Genomic DNA, 17,187 nt, shown 5'->3' on the forward strand with positions numbered 1-17,187 from the left:
GCTTAAAACTACCTGAATCTTCAATTTCTACTCAATACGAATATTGATGCTAGTCCTGACGGGTACCCCTAACTCCATAAAAAGTCCCCAGGCAGCCGTCAATTATCGTACTGCTTGATAATTTTCGTAAACAGAAGACTGTATTGAAAGGATACCAAAAAAATTAATGAAAATACACTTACAAATGATTTTTTCTTGATTGCGAGGGGTCGACACTGCAAGAAAAATCTCACATGTTAAAATGCCCGTTCTTTTTTCTTTTTCCCCATCCTTTTCACCGTGATAGATGAATGAGTTAGGCTGTTCTACGAGCTAAACGGCGCTATATAGAATAGGCACCTCCGTCGCATTCGTAATATGCGGTAATAATGGTGATGATAATTTTACTTTAATGACGCAAGGGCAGTTATTAGGCGAAAGAGTGCCATCCATGGATAACTCGTAATACGTCCTAAACGAAGCGTTCCTCCTGTTGATCGAATATAAGGTTGCCCAAGCAGCACTCACGCATTAGAGACATGGAGGTCGGTGGCTAGGCACTATCGAGAAAAGCGCCATCTGCATTTACATGGTCCACCTAGGCTTAGAAAGAGGCAGGGTGCGGTAGAGCTATTGTTGTGACTATTTCTACCTCCGATAGAGGGCGCAACATTCTGAGCTTTTTTTTTTTAAATCAACGACGTTTATGTTCTACTAACTTTTTTTTAGAAGCCTCTCGCTCATCCCAAATTAACATAAACAACCAACACGTCGACTTTCTTAAAGAAAAGAAACAAAAGCGCACATACAAACTCACATGCGTGCTGGTAGAAATTTGTCGTTTTTTTTGTTTTTTTTTTTTTGGGGGGGGGGGGGTACATGCAGCTGTTTAAAGCAGAATGTTCCTTTTGCGAAAAACGCGTGCCTTGTGAAAATTACGAAGATTTGGCGTTTAGAGTCGAGGGACGTGCTTTGACTAATTTCTCAGCAGCGTTGACAAAAGGCATGTAGAAGAAGCTGGCTTTCGATGGTTTCTTGTAACCTGAGAGTTATTTTAAAGCTATCGTTCAACAACAATCGTTCCACAAGCGTTGTGGCGTTCATGTGAGAACACCTCTCGAAAGCGAGTAATTGCTCCCGTGATTAAGCCCATGAGCACGAGTGCTTTTTCTTTATCACATAAAACCTGACCTTCAGCTAGAATCATCTTGATGAGTAAAATCTGCGCGCGCTATAAGCCACCAGATCTTCAGCTGAGCACGCACGCGTCTTAACTTTCGAGCTTGACCTGCTTATTAAAGATATTCGAGGGTTTAATTACCGTAGTCATTTGACTCACGGCAGGAAATTAACTTCATGCACAAACTCGACGTCAAATAACCTCTTAACGTGGAAACCTGAATTTAAGTTAGTATATCCTCCATGCAATATCAAGGTTTCGTGCTTCGGGTATATTTTTTTCCCAAGTATGTTGCAAGCTCTCTCATGCATGATTTTTAGCTAATAAATATACACAAGGAGTTGTTCACATTTCCCACCATTCGATATTGCTTATAAACGTCGAACGCCTAATGAAGTTACTAAAAGTGGCATACCCGGAGCCGTTGATTGAGGACGGAATGAGGTGAAGTGTGTACGTACAAACGAATTGAGATGATCATAGGCACTTTTTGCGTGGCGTGTCAAAACTTTATGGAGGAAAGCCTATTTTCTTACCAGGAGATTTGATGTCGAGGTCTGGTTGTGGTGCTGCCAAAAAAAAATTGTGAGCCAAACACTTGAAAAAATATATATGAAATGATGTGCACGACGGCCTAAAGAAACGAGGACTAAAGGAGGTCTTAGCCAGAGAGAATTTTCAAACACGCACACGCACACACACACATACACACATATCATATAGTTCAGACCTGAGCCATTTCCTGTTATAATTCCGTATTTTGTTTCTAATATGCCAAACACGCGGTATGCAAGAATTTCTCATTATTATTGCAGTCTTTAGCTCCTCAATAAAAGCAGGCGTGAGATCGCTATGAACTAAGACCGTTAGAGTACTGGAGGCACAAAAAAAGACGCCATTTTACACCATGCCTTAATCAGAATGAGCTCCATCTAAGAAAAGGGTTACAACATTGTTCTGAGACGAGTATGTAATGTTACGAAAATTTTCCCGAAAAATCCCACTCTCGACAGACACATACCCAACTGTATGAGTTACTAAATGTCCCCATTCTGCAAGTTTTATTCGAACCGCTACAGTGACCGATTACAGAGAGCCAGGGCTTATGCGTTCGTTCAATAATAAGGTGCTTGTTCACTTACGATCTTTCGATTCCTCTCCACCTGGAAGTTGAAAAAGAAGCAAAATTGACCTTAAGAATTACTCAACGCAGTACACACGCCAGTTGTACAAACGCGTTATTCCTCGTGCGCTTAGACCAACATCGATTTGAAGGCGATTAGCGACCATACACATCTTAGCAACACTTCCGTAGAAACACGACTCACGATATGGCTGGTTAGTCACCATAAACAATCTAAAAAGAAGGTGAAATATTCTGTTTAATTCACAGCCACCGTGCACGATTGATTCGAGCTTGAGTGCACGCATCATTTACATTATTTACACATGCGTATACTAGCTAAACAACTCAGCAGTGAAAGTGCCGTGGCAACCAATTACACACAAACCCATCGGACAAGAATCGTCATCGAGCTCAGCACTTTTTAGGTCTCACGTTTTCCATAAACCGGCGCAAGTGCCTCACAACACATCGCGTAGGGCTCATTAAACGCAAAATTTATTTTCAGTCACCATATCTGCGCTGGCAAATCGCCCTTTTATGACTTTTTCATAAACATGTATGTTACAGCAGTATGTGTCAAGGAAACACGAGAATTTATTAAACCGGCTCTTAACTCGAGAAAAGTAGCAGTTTTCATCGCAAAGCAAAAAAAAAAAAATTATGGCTTAGGCTTAGCTAAGGTTAAGCCTAGTCAGATGCGAAGCTTATTGGTGGCTAGGCTTGGTAATACATGGCTTTCCTTGGTTGCATACTTGGTCATTTTAATACAACTACTAGAAGCCTTCGTCGTGGGGGAAGACAACGGCATGGCTACAGCGGAACGCCGACTAACCCCGAGACGCGCGTTGGGTGAGCGCCTGGATTGCCACGGAAGCCGCGTCTGCCTGCCCGGTGGAGCGAGCGTTTCACCTACACCGAGTGTGAACGCGCGTTCGAAAAACGCGGGAATGCCGCTCGAGGACATTCCGGCGTCTGTGCGATGGCATCGTCACGACGACGTCACGGTGTCACGTGGCGTGACGGCTAGGGGTCCCACGGCGACGGCGCGAGGTGGAGCAACACCACCTAGACGAACTAGGTGGTGTTGGGTGGAGGCCGCCTCTCTCATCCGATGTCACGTGGTGTGACGTCACGGCGTCACGTGGTGTGACGTCACGGTGTCACGTGGTGTGACGTCTAGGGGTCCCACGCCGACGGCGTGAGTGGTAGCTCTAGCAATATGCTTCGCATAAAAAAAAGCGCAGAGAGCGCGAGAGGAAGAGCCTGAAGCCGCGCACTTGCGGCGGTGAAACTTTTCTCCGCGTTAAGAGCCGGTTTAACCATGTGTCGTGTTCCCTGTAAGTATGGCACATCCTGTACATAGCCCAAATCCATCCTCTTCAACTGGACAGTTCCTTCACCCCAGTCATCACAGCTACAACATAACCTCAGCCTTCGACGAACTTCCGGAAAACACTGCTATTCAATTCAGTCGCGCTTCACCATACGTCATTCCGGAATGAGTTGGAAAAATTGCATTGGCTCTGAAAACGCTACGTTTTGTTGTTTTGAACTGTAGGTTGATACACATCTGAATTTGTAGTAGGTTATATGCATCTGATGGTACCTTTCTATTCTCATGATCGCGTATGTACTCCTGCTTTTATTCTGTTGAACCACCTCACTAAATGCCCCTGCTAGGAGCATGCAAGATAGAATAACAAATAAACAGGATAAATACGAGATTTTCTTCTGAGATACTGAAATCGCTACATTAGTTTTATCTCCAGTCATATTAAGATAAAATTTTTGGCAGTCCTGCCTTCTGTAGGAACCTAAGTTAACCCCATTAGATATGTTACGGCCTCGTGCCATTTAGATTGCAATAAATTAAATGAAGCGAGAAAACATAAAATTGTGCTGTACCTCCGAAGTAGCCATGCTTGGCAAGCGCTAAAACGATCACAAATACGAGAGCGACTACGACGAGTATGAGTAAGCAGTCACGGAGGACCTCCCGGAAGTGCCAGTCTTCTGTCTCCTCTTTCCTGAACGATAAGAGGAAGAGAAAAAAACAACAACAAAAATTTGACGTCCCAGAAACAAGAAGACGATGCTGCCAGTATCGTAATTGCTCACGAAAACAGGTTAGAATGGCGTTAAGTTGCTGCCAATTCTGTCGCCCGCTTCCGCAGGTCTATAGAAAAGCGAAGTTCACGAAGCCGAAGCAGAAGAATTCGTGAACTAAAGTTCTGATCGTCAGACGCAAATGGTGAATTGTGAAGATCAGTTCTGAACGGAGTTTCTTTTTTAGTTTTGTCGGAAAACGCCTGTTTCTCAGTTGCGCGCGCTGTAATTGTGCACTTTTCGCAAGCTAACAAAATGAAACCTGCTCTGGGAGGAGGGGCAATTTGGAGTGTTTTTTTTTGTTTGTGTGTGAATATAGACTTTCCCATTCACCGGACCTTGCAAATACGTTCTCTGTCCATTATATTGTTGGCAGACTGCATGAAAAGTTTGGATTGTCAACGTTTATACAAATACATTTCTCAATTCTCGTTGTCATGAATGTACACAAAAAACTGTGCAGCCTCATGTCCAGCAGTTCTTCCGCTGTGAGTTTTTTCCATGCTCTCTTGTACGAATTTCTCTGCCAGCAGAAACATGCAACGTCTTATGACGCATATCAAGGTCAATACATGCATGACAGAATGCGCATATAGATCAAAATGACAAATAATCTAACGGTAGAGTGCGAAAAAGTTCGGATGTACTCGCTGAGAGCACAAATGTGATTTAGACGAAGCAACCAAGTTGGAGGACTGCAGGAGCGCTCCTGTTGTTACACAGTTATTGAAAAGCTGACAACACGTGAGCACAGTGAGTATACTTTCAGAATTCAAACAGCACTGAGGCTGCAGAATTGGTGCTTTTTTAATATACTGGAAGCAGAATGACTTATGCGTACGTGAAGTTTCGGGGCAGCAGAAGGAATTATCTCGTCGTAGCGACATTTTCCGTGATCCTTCATAAAACATTACGGGAATGTAATATTTTGTATTCGAGCACGCCGTGCAAACACATTAGTAGCACAAAGTGCTAAAAGCAGGGTACGGTAAGAAAGGCTGAGAGACTAAAGGTGACAGCCGAAGTCAGAGACCGCAGCCGTGATGTGATGTGACGTCATCTTCCCAAAATCCCACGTTAGGTTCACTTCAGCGTTAGGTCTGTCTGTCAAAAAAAAAAAAAAAGAAGTCAGCCAGCGAAGCCTGTAGGAAGTCAAGCTCACACAATGTGACAATCAACGCAGTGTCCATGCCGTTAACAGCTGAGAAACGTTAGCGCGCACACCCGGGACTCAGATAAAGCAAGAGGCAATGAACGCATCAACTACAGCGCGTCGTGTTTCACTTATTGATCATTACTGCGGTGAACTTTCGCGGTCAGTGTGTGGACTCCGGGGTTAACCGCTGATCTCTGCTTGATATAAACAGGAACAACATTCGGAGAGCAGCAATAGCAGACTGATAAATTATTTATTTTAACATACTGTTAGTTCCACTCGGACTGTTACAGGAGTGGATATATAAGCAAGAAGATACAAATTAACAAACAGTAATACAACACAAGGGCCAACAATCAGGTTTAAAAAGACGAGATGTTAAAGCATTCATAAGCGGTCGCATCAAGTGTGGCGTATTAGACGGGAGATAGTCGGCAACTGTGGTCTTGAAAGCACGCGCACAAACACATCTCAAAGCATTCCTTCATACAGTAATACACTGCGTATACATCGAGTGAGCAACACAAAACACACACTGAACGTGATCGTCAGCTTTGGCTTGTTGACAGGACTGATGACGCTGCGACCGATCTTTTGTAAGGAATCCTGCGAAGTTATAGATTTATCAAGGGAGTTCCATTCTCTTGCGGCTCGGGGGAAGAAGGAAAAGTAATATGTGTTGTTAGCACAAGAGTAATTAATCGTAAATTCATGCTTGTGACGTGTTTCTCTAGAATGATTCTGGCCGACCTTGAAGTACCCGTCTGTATAGTGAAGGAACTTTGAAGCAGCGTTTCCCGTCGTGAAGACGCCCGTTTTTAAGCATACTTCGGATGCGGCCTTACCGTCGTTCCCGGTCATCGAGGCCCTTGCTGACCTCCGAGTAGCTGCCTGTCCACGAGTGAAGCGGCGTGGACTCAGCCGCCGGACCGTACTGCTCTCCGGGAGGGCCAAAGAAGATGGGCTCGCTGGACCCGGGCATGGAGACGCGGCCCGCACTGTCCTCCGAGCGGGGCTGGTGCAACTCCTTGGGACAAAGGTAGTGCGGGTAGCGGTCCATCATCTCCAGCTGAAGCGCCTTGAAATCCTCATCGCGAGACGCTGCGTTAGACATATACAGTCTTTGTGAAAAGTAACCAGATGGAAAGTAACAAGATGAAATAGTCGTTGAAGGTAAGGACTGGGGGTCTTCTTACCTTCCAACTCCTTTTGATCTTAGGAAAGCCACAAGGGCTCCACTATACAAGCTAGAAGCAAATCATGCAGCCTGGTTACTTTTGACAAAGACGGTACGTACACCAGTACATGTGCGTTTGCATTATATCTACACTGAAGCGTTCTGTCAGCGTCAAACGAAAGCGGAACAGGATAATTAAAACGCAAAAAACAAAAACGAAAATTATGAGTGCTCGAAAGGAGCTAAAGGTCCGGTCTTTCAGCAGTTCCCCGCAGAAGACTTCGCGCCTTCGAAATGAAATCATTTTGCAATGGTCTTGAATGCATTTCATTTGACGCTGATACCATCATCTTAATCGTTGTGGTCAGCAGTCTTGCCACGTGCAATGGAGCCTCTACCAGTTCCTTACAAGCTGCGTTCTTACATTGCCATGCCCATTTAGTCCTTGCTCTCGTATGTCTTGTTTTCTCTTCCTTTTTTTTTCTCTCACCGCTTCGCTCTGCCTTAAAGGGTCTCTGAAACACCTTCCGAAGAGAGCACATCAACTATAGTTCAATCACTGCATAGTGTTGTCATGAACACCTGAGCCAAATAATACACTTGTACATGCAGCATGGAATTCACAATCACGGCCAATAATGGGCGAGCCCTTTCCGGCGACATTTTCGTGCTCGCACCCTCCTCCGTCGCTCGCACCTGTGGCTATTGGTTAGATTCTTTCAGACGTCAGGCTGTTGCCATGGCCGCCGCCAATAAACCGCATAGTTCCTGCGGGTCAGGAAGCTTACTCTTAGGTTTGTGTCAAATACTGCTTACAGTTTTTCATCATCATCATCAGCCTGACTACACCCACTGCAGGGCAAAGGCCTCTCCCATGCCTCTCCAATTAACCCTGTCGTTTGCCAGTTGCGGCCACTGTATACCCGCAAACTTCTTAATCTCGTCCGCCCACCTAACTTTCTGCCGTCCCCTGCTATGTTTGCCCTCTCTTGGAATCCACTCCGTTACCCTTAAGGACCAGCGGTTATCATGCCTTCGCATTATATGCCCTGCCCAAGTCAATTTCTTCCTCTTGATTTCAACTAGGATGTCATTAACCCGCGTTTGTTCCCTCACCCACTCCGCCGTCTTCCGATCTCTTAACGTTACACCTATCATTTTTATTTCCATAGCTCGCTGCGTTGTTCTTAACTTAAGCTGAACCCTCTTTGTTAGCCTCCACGTTTCTGCCCCATAGGTGTGTACCGGTAAGGTACAGCTGTTGTATACGTTTCTCTTGAGGGATATTGGTAAGCTACCATTCATGATCTGAGAGAACCTGCCATATGCGCTCCACCCCATTCTTATTCTTCTAGTTATTTCTCTCTCATGATCCGGATCAGTTTTTCATTGTAACGTTTTTAGCCTCCCTGTGATTCTTAATAAAAAAAAAGGACAAATGTAAGTAGTTCAGTAGACTAGTTTTGGAAAAAAATCAAGCGGAATCTTATCACGAGATTAAGTGTGCATGTTTTTAGGACCGGTTTCGCACGATTGTAATAGTTGCAATGCTCGTTGCAAGTAACTTACTCATGTCGAAGTCGTAGCGACGAGCTACAACTTGACGACGACGTGTCGCACTGAGGGCGGCGAAGGGGAGCCGGCGGCAGCTTGCTCACAACGGTCTTCTTCTTCTTCTCCTCAGTAAACATGGCGCAACGGTCTTCCTCTTGTTCTTCTTCTTCCTCTTAAGACATGGCACATACCCACGTGGGCGATTGGCCAAGGTGTAGTGGCATAAGCAAGGAATTTTTCATAGGCGATTACGACAAAATAACGGAGTCAAGCGTGAATTTTGAAAAATGTATCGATGAAAAACGACAGAAAAATATTTAAAGTTAATTAACAAAGAACATTTTGGTGCAAAAAAAACGAAAAACTCCAAGAATTTTAAAGGAGTTAGCAAATCAACCTACCAGTTGCAATTATGTAATCATGGAGATTCCCACAAATTGAACCCAATGCAAATCCTTTGGCGCTCGCACGGTCACAACACAACGGCCGTTTTCTTCATCACTGTGCAAGCCCCAAGAAACTGCGTTTGTTGTTGTTGCCTCCGAATCATAATTGCGCATACCCACAAGAGGGACTGGCCATGGCACAAGCGTCGGCTTCTAGGTTTTTTGAAAGGTAGAATGCAAAAATAATTACATGAAATGAAAAAAATAAAAGAAGGAATCAAATTGGTTTCGGTCACAGGTGGTCGAATGTGGAAAATAGGCTCTATGAGCTCTAATTTCTGGTTAAAAAAAAAATTACGATGGAAGTCGTTTTGATTCGAAAAGGAAATTTTGGATAGGGAAGCATACATTGCCGTTACTGTGTATTCATTACCGAAGTTGGCTATGCTCTTTCAAACAAATTTTGTTTCGTGCTACGTGCAAGGGCCTAGCGGTTATTCCAAGCAATGGTGCAATAAATAAAGAAGCAAATTATTATGCATATAGAGTATATTATGCTATCAAAATTTGATGATGGTTTGTTCTCGGCTGCGGCGACCGCACTTGGAGGCGAGATGGAAAAACAAAAAAAAAAACAATGGAAGTCGACTTCCTGCTGACAATTTTGTGCACGCTAAAGGATTCCAGGTGGGCGAAATGAATTTAGGGCAATCTTCTATATTTCATGCCTCATAGCTCACTGTGAACTCTTAATCATCATCATCATCAGCCTCATTACTCCCATCTGCAGGGCAAAGGCCCCTCCCATGTCTTTCCAATTAACCCTGTCCTTCGCCAGTTGCGGCCACCGCAAACTTCTTAATCTCATCCGCCACGGCACGGCACTGCTCACGAAATGCCTCGCCACTCACCGTTCCTGCTGTTCCAGGTGCTGGTGCTCACCGGCTATCACCTGCCTGTTTCACCGACTTGCCGACCGGTTCCGCAATCTTGCGGCGCTAGCTGGTTTCTGGACGGCTGCGGCTGCTCATCTGATCATCTGTGCGCACCCCTGCCGATTTTGGACACTTTCCACGGTCGGGCCTGGCAACATGCTACATTATCAGCTGACGAGGGCACCTACATAAAGCACTCGGATTTCACCGCCCCCTTGGGCCACGGCACTGCTCACGAAATGCCTCGCCACTCACCGTTCCTGCTGTTCCAGGTGCTGGTGCTCACCGGCTATCACCTGCCTGTTTCACCGACTTGCCGACCGGTTCCGCAATCTTGCGGCGCTAGCTGGTTTCTGGACGGCTGCGGCTGCTCATCTGATCATCTGTGCGCACCCCTGCCGATTTTGGACACTTTTCACGGTCGGGCCTGGCAACATGCTACATTATCAGCTGACGAGGGCACCTACATAAAGCACTCGGATTTCACTGCCCCCTTGGGCCACGGCACTGCTCACGAAATGCCTCGCCACTCACCGTTCCTGCTGTTCCAGGTTGGTTATTACGAGTGTTCTTGTTACAGTGATGATGATGTCTGTCTTGTAGCAGTGTCGTGGCCACCCCATATTCTGAAACGTTTCCGCTCGGCGGCAGTGTACATTTGGCGCATTTTGGTCCTGGGTGGGGACGTTGAAACAAACCAAGGCCCTATGACGAAGGGCCAAGAAGAAAAGCTCGAACTGGTATATGAAACTGTTCAAAGGCTTGAGATGAACCACACGAATATCCTCGAAAGTGTTAACAAGATTCTTACAATTCATATTGGTTTGCAAAATGAAATGAAGACTTTTAACGATCGTGTGCATGAACTTGAACTTAAAATCGAGTCTATTCCAGTTCTTCAAAGTGACTTACTGTCTTTAGCTACCCGTGTGCAGGAACTGGAACTTAAAAAACAGTCAGTGCCTACCACAGTATCTGCCACGAGTTGTACACACGATGTATCCAACATTCAAGTAAAACTTGACGACCTGGAAAATCGTTCCCGCCGGTCTAACATTCTTTTTTATGGTGTTCAGGACACTGATGAGTCTGAAACTTGGGAAGACTCTGAGCGTCTTGTGAACGAATTCTGTTCTAGCAAACTTGGTATTACGTTGTCTTCCTTAGCCCGTGCTCACCGCATAGGCCGTTTTTCTCAGGAAAAAAAGAGACCCATTATTGCAAAGCTGTTCAACGAAAAAGAAGTCGAAACGCTTATGAGTAAGGGCTATAAACTCAAAAATACCGATTTCAGCATTTCGCGAGATTACTCGAAAACGGTTCGTGAGAAACGCAGCCAACTGTGGAAGTATGCCAAATCAGTAAAAAAAGAAGGTGACAAGGTCCGTTTGTCTTTTGATAAACTGCTTATCAATGGTGTCTCGTATTTCTGGGATGATCAAACCAGTAGCGCAGTGCGCGTGTCCCTTGCCTGACGCATCCCTTCCAGTTCTCGTAAAGTGGCTGGCAAACCACCCGGGCGGCCAAACGCGCAGCGTTGCTCCAATTACGATGTCAGTTTTCTGTACACTAACATAAGGAGTGTTCTTTCTAAAAACGTAGCTCTTTCTTCGTTAATTGATTCATGCTGCTCCTCGGTCATCGCGCTTACCGAGACTTGGTTAAATGACATGGTTCCTGATGATGTCATTTTCGCCTGTGACTCCGAATTCAACATATTTCGTTGTGACCGCACGGGCCGTAGAGGTGGCGGTGTCCTTCTGGCTGTCAGTAAAGTGCTCACTGCTGTGCCTATCGAGGTCACGTCGTACATAGAATCGGTATGGGTTCGGTTGAGTTGTGGTCCCACGGTCGCCATCATTGGCGTCATTTACCGCCCTCCGGACATGAATTCTTCATTCGCAAGTCAGTTTTCTAATTTACTAAGCGGTCTTACTTGTCGTTTTCCGAATTCAAGCTTACTTTTACTTGGTGACTTTAACTTTCCGGCTATTAACTGGTCGTCTTTAACAGCTCCTGCCAATGATCCCGAAGCTCAGGCTTTCCTCCAGTCCTGTCTCGATTTCTCTTTGCAACAACTTATTTCTGAACCTACGCGTCGTTCCGCCACTACAGCCAATATTCTCGATCTTATCTTGACAAGTGATCCTTACCTTTGCTCCAACATTGCGCTCTTAGAAGGCCTTTCCGACCATTCCATAATCACGGGTAACCTGAATTTTGTGCCCCATAAAAAGGTAACTCGTACTAAACAAATAAGGTGCTACAACCGAGCAAACTTCGGCGAAATAAACGCTCAGTTGTCAGTCTTTGCTGATCATTTTCTTCACGATTTTTCGTCACGCTCCGTGGAAACGAACTGGAACCTGTTCAGCGTGAAACTTGCTACTCTCATTGACAGATTCATACCCGTCATCAGTATCTTCTGCACTAACACAGCACCTTGGTTTAATAGGCATCTACGTCGCCTTAATAACAAGAAAAAGCGCCTTTACAGACAAGCCGACAAGAACAGACACTCCGAATCTTGGCAACGGTACAAATTATGTGATAAGGAATATCAGTCTGAGTTGATATCTGCACGTAGGCACTTCTTCACACACGATCTACCGGCAATGCTAACAAACAATCCACGGAAGTTCTGGCAGATAATAAACCCCGCTAATCATCCTGACATTACTCTTACTAACGCGGAAGGCAGCAGTGTTCCAGTGGCCGAATGCGCCGAACTTTTCAATAACGCATTCACATCCGTTTTTACCCGTGAAGATCTCCCTCTACCTCCTGTTTCTGTCAGCACTTCTAATACATCAATGTCCGAAATATTTATCAGTGAGACCGGCATCTTATCCTTACTAGGGAAGCTTAAAACAACATCAGCATCAGATCACCTTGGCTTTAATAACAAAATACTCAAAAATTCATCTGATGGTATTCATCGCATCTTGTCCGCTATTTTTTCACAATCTCTATCATCAGGCGTGATTCCGCTGGACTGGCGCCTAGCTAAAGTTGTGCCAATTTTCAAGTCTGGCGATCGTTCCTCACCACTAAATTACCGACCCATTTCATTAACTAGCACTGTTTGCAAACTTCTTGAACACGTAATTCACTCGCAGGTAATTAACTATCTTGAAGAACATAACATTATCTTTAAATATCAACATGGGTTCCGTAAAGGCTACTCTTGCGAAACGCAACTTGCCGGATTCATTCAAGACATACATTCATCGATTGATGCTGGCATTCAAGTAGACTCCATATTTCTTGATTTTTCTAAAGCTTTCGACAGAGTACCTCACAACCGGTTATTAATGAAACTAGCACTGCTTAATATTCACCCTCTTGTCATTGCATGGGTTAAAGATTTTCTGTTTTCCAGGTCTCAATTTACAACTGTCAATAACCACAATTCGTCTTTCAGCCAAGTACACTCTGGCGTCCCACAAGGAAGTGTGCTTGGCCCCTTACTTTTCCTAATATTTATCAATGATTTACCGGATTCCATTTCTTCCCATATCAGACTTTTTGCTGATGATTGTGTAATTTATCGCAAAATTTATTCTAACACCGATTGCCAATCCCTTCAATCTGACCTGGATTCAGTAACAGCATGGTGCTCAACCTGGCTTATGCAACTTAATCATTCAAAAACTAAATTGATGTCTTTTACTAACCGAATGTCTCGAATTCAAACAGCATACTCCTTAAATAATAGCTCACTCGAGCTAGTCACCACGTATAAGTACTTAGGACTTCACCTTCATTCAGACTTAGCATGGAACCACCATATTAACCTTATGCTTGCATCTGCTAATCGGTCATTAGGTCTCTTAAAACATAACCTAAAGCATGCTCCTCCTCACCTCCGTGCTCATGCCTATACCACTCTAATTCGACCTAAAATTGAATATGCCTCGGCTATTTGGGACCCTTACCAATCTTACCTAATAAATAACATTGAATCATTGCAGAACCGCGCCGTTCGTTTTATTTACTCCGATTATTCACGTAACACCAGCGTCACAGCCTTAAAGAAACGCGCAGGTCTCCAGGATTTATGTCTCCGCCGTAAAATTGCACGACTGTCACTTTTTCATAAACTTTATCATCATCCATCACTTCATAACGACTTTTTTTCTTTGCCTACTTCGATTTTTGACCGCCGCGATCATCCCTTTAAAGTTAGACGTTTCACGTGCAGGACATTTATCTATGCGCATTCATTCTTACCACGCACAATATCTGACTGGAACACTCTGCCTTCACATATCGCAACCACCACTGATCCTGATAAATATTTTAAACTTATATCTTCAATAACTACTGCTTAACTCTTCGCATACATTGTTATTTTATTTGTTCATGGCTTCCTTTTTTGCAGGGTTTGTTACTAAAAAGATTCATTGTATTAGTGTTCTGTTTGTATAATTTTAATAATGCAGTAATCTTCGTTCTTAGCCGCGCTGCCATTCTTTTGATTCTTTTGCTTACTTATATGTCATGCAAAGTGTCTTATTTGTGCTTTTGATTGATTCTTTTGCTTACTTATTTCATCCAGTGTGTCTTATTTGTGCTTTTGTTGTTTGTTTTATATTTGTGGTTTTTTTTATTCTGTTCAATTGCCTGTGCCCCCCCCCCCCCCCCTATGTAATACCCTCTCGAGGGCCTTTAGGGGTATTCTGTATAAATAAATAAATAAATAAATAATTTTCTGCCGCCCCCTGCTACGCTAGCCTTCTCTTGGAATCCACTCCGTTACCCTCAAGGACCAGCGGTTATCTTGCCTTCGCATTACATGCCCTGCCCATGCCCATGCCCATTTCTTCCTCTGATTTCGACAAACCCGCGTTTGTTCCCTCACCCTCACACTCTTGATATGGCGTGTAATTAAGCGATGAAGACAGAGCTTCGTTTCGTTTTTTTCGTTTCATTGCAAAGGAAAGCGAAAACCTTACCTCGCAAATTATTCAGTCATCTATCTCACAAGAAACAATTCTTTACTTATTTTAATGAAAGCGGGATTATCGCTATTGTTATCATCCTGTTTTAATAATTATGCAAGCAATGTGACACAAGTTCGAGATAAAAATTGTGACTCACCTACAAAAACAGCAAACTGCTTAAGCATGTCTGAAAACTGTCTCTACTTGACTCGATCTGACGCAGTTATCATAAGTGATGTGTAACATTTGTGAGTGAAACAGGAGGAGACGACCACTTCATTTATTTTCTTCTTTCAGACAGTGGTGTGCGGATGTCGAATCTTTTGAACACGACTATAAGAATAATTACTTTCGAATACCAAATGTTGAAGTGCAGATACACTGAATTTAAATAGCAGTTTTATTTGAACTGCTAAGCAGTTCATACAGTTAAGTAGTTCATCGTCTTTTCTGCCTTTCTCTGTATTAGCGTTCAGCAACGGTAAGCAGGAATGCAGGATTTTATTCCACATTATTGCAACAGCGTCTGCTATAAATTTTCCGAAACCACTACAGCCAGATAAGTAAAACCTTATGGTTAAAACTGAGTCTCCTGCACAGAAAAATCATTGTTCTATTAAACTGCGCGCTTGGACGAGAAATGAAGTCAAGGAAACCACGGAAACGGCAACTGAATCAGCAGGCATCAGGCTGCAGTCGTGCGTCAAGCGGTACGCCGATGCTGACTTCTCTGCGAAGCACTCCACACTAATATGCAGCATTTTCTGCAAATGTGATTGGCCTTGTGTAGCCACCTGATGAATCACACGCTCAACGGAATCTTCTTTTCCCAAATTTGGGTTGCACCCGTCCCCTGCAGCCACCTAGTTGCCAGTTTCCGCCGCTGGCACTGCTGTAAGAATGAGTCTTAATGAAGATAGCAGACAGGACGCAATTTCCGGATTCCATTGCTGTAGGTAGTAAAAATTTGACTCCCTCGCACTCCTACATACCCCCCTTGTATAGGGGAGTAAATAGAATGCTCCATGTATAAGGAGTAAATAAAACCTTTTTTTTGTGCTCCAGGGGACAAGACCCACTAGGCCGTTTTTGTTAACAGTAGATTACTCAGAGTGCAAATGTGCGCTCATCTACTCGAATCATAAGTGCGTTTGCTAATAAGCCACACGTTTATTTTGTGTACATTTTTCTAATATATCCATCTCCATGTTGCAGAGATCTCATATCTGATTGTGCTACTGCTTGTTGCTAGTGCCAGATACTAGGGAAGCAGTTAAGCCCCCTCTTTTTCTTCACAGTTCTCAGCATCTGAGTGCTCAAAGAACGTAGGGTGTGCGTGGTGAAGTAAACTGTGCTGGTAGCTCCGGTTGCTTCACTGTAGGCGCAAGAGAACCGGATGTCGGCTGTAGGGATTTAAACTCATGGAGGAAGATCCTCGTGAGAATTACACGTCGAGTAATATCCTCTCCAAAGCACAGCCGTATACGAACGCTGAAGGAAGAACATGAGCCAGAGCAAGCATGGCAGAAAAGCGTGGTCTTATTTGTTGACAGTTTAAAAGCATAGCACATTGTTACTAAAGAGGGTAAGTGCAATTTGCTTCAGAGATCACTACAGAATGTTTTTGGCCCCCTTTTTGGCCCTTTTGGCCTCCTTCAGAGAAACGCGGCGACGCAGTCTGCTGCTCATCGCAAAGGCGTGCAAGGTGACATCGAGTACCTTGGGCCCTTTAATTTCTACCCAGGCAGCGATTCAAGCTTACAAGGCACTCCATGCTGCCGCGCCGATTCCAGAATACACTTGTCGCGTCTTACAATGGCATCTTCGCTTGCTTTCACCCGGCTCAAGTAGTAGCCGAATTCATGAAACGACGATTCTGAGGTGAATAGGATCGACAGCTGGGGATACCTGCAGTCCATGTAGGAGTCGCAGTAAATGGCAGTGTGGCGAGTTAAACAGATGGTGCCGAAGGAAATCTTGTCCTCGTCCAGGGATAGCACCAGCAGCGGGGACACAAACAGGCGACGAGTCTTTCATTCACACTAATTCTCAGCATTTCATTCACGATCACTTTTGACGGAAGGAGGCACAAGTCCTTTTGTTCACAGCACTGTGAAGACGCTGCACCACGCTTGCTGAACACAAGAGGTGGTTCCGAGTGGGCGTCAACGACACGGCAAAAAACACGCTTCATCAGATCTATAGTATTCCAGTCACTGTCCGTACTAGTATTCGTGTCTGCACACATGGGAAATGACATTCAATAAACGTGAACTCTAATCACGCGCAATCCACCCAGCGTTTGCAGTGGCGTCCTCACAGTCACTAAACTATAGACCGCCATTTTCAAAAGTCATGTGGTACTCACAGGCCGCGCGTTGTACTCCGTGGTACATCCAATCGCGTTACACACGTGAACAAGACATTTACTGCACTGTGTTGTCGATAAAGATTTTCGCCGCTTGCAGCTATTTAAAAGAGGTGACTATCATATTACCGTGCACAGCACATACACCTTCACCATCCGTCTCATGTCGGACGAAAGCTCATCCTCATCAAATTCAAACGAGTGGGAACACTTTCCATGAAAATTAACGACAGATAAAATATGACTACTGTATAAGGATAAAGCGAAGCGCTAT

At 44.4% G+C, this 17,187-nt stretch overlaps 1 protein-coding gene across 1 annotated transcript; it reads right to left on the minus strand.

Moving 5' to 3' along the window:
• Nucleotides 1-1,669: 1,669 nt before the first annotated feature.
• On the minus strand, nt 1,670-9,531 carry LOC149363795 (uncharacterized). Its single transcript, XM_089568601.1, has 5 exons — nt 8,294-9,531; nt 6,393-6,648; nt 4,191-4,312; nt 2,302-2,322; nt 1,670-1,728 (listed from the first exon to the last, which is right to left on the minus strand). Exons 1-5 carry the CDS (start codon nt 8,295-8,297, stop codon nt 1,670-1,672), a joined length of 462 nt encoding a protein of 153 aa, XP_089424727.1. The 5' UTR covers nt 8,298-9,531.
• Between the last annotated feature and the right edge of the window lie 7,656 nt (nt 9,532-17,187).

This window comes from Amblyomma mixtum, chromosome 2, assembly GCF_055824585.1.
Source record: "Amblyomma mixtum isolate Tamu chromosome 2, ASM5582458v1, whole genome shotgun sequence".
Classification (NCBI taxonomy): Eukaryota; Metazoa; Arthropoda; class Arachnida; order Ixodida; family Ixodidae; genus Amblyomma; species Amblyomma mixtum.

Bases quoted from the DNA above. Each gene is read 5' to 3' on its own strand.
- LOC149363795 (XM_089568601.1), bottom strand. The intron at 4,313-6,392 runs GTAAGGCCGCAT...CTTATCGTTCAG, and splicing joins CTCGATGACCGGGAACGACG to GAAAGAGGAGACAGAAGACT. The intron at 2,323-4,190 runs GTACAGCACAAT...TTCAACTTCCAG, and splicing joins CAAGCATGGCTACTTCGGAG to GTGGAGAGGAATCGAAAGAT.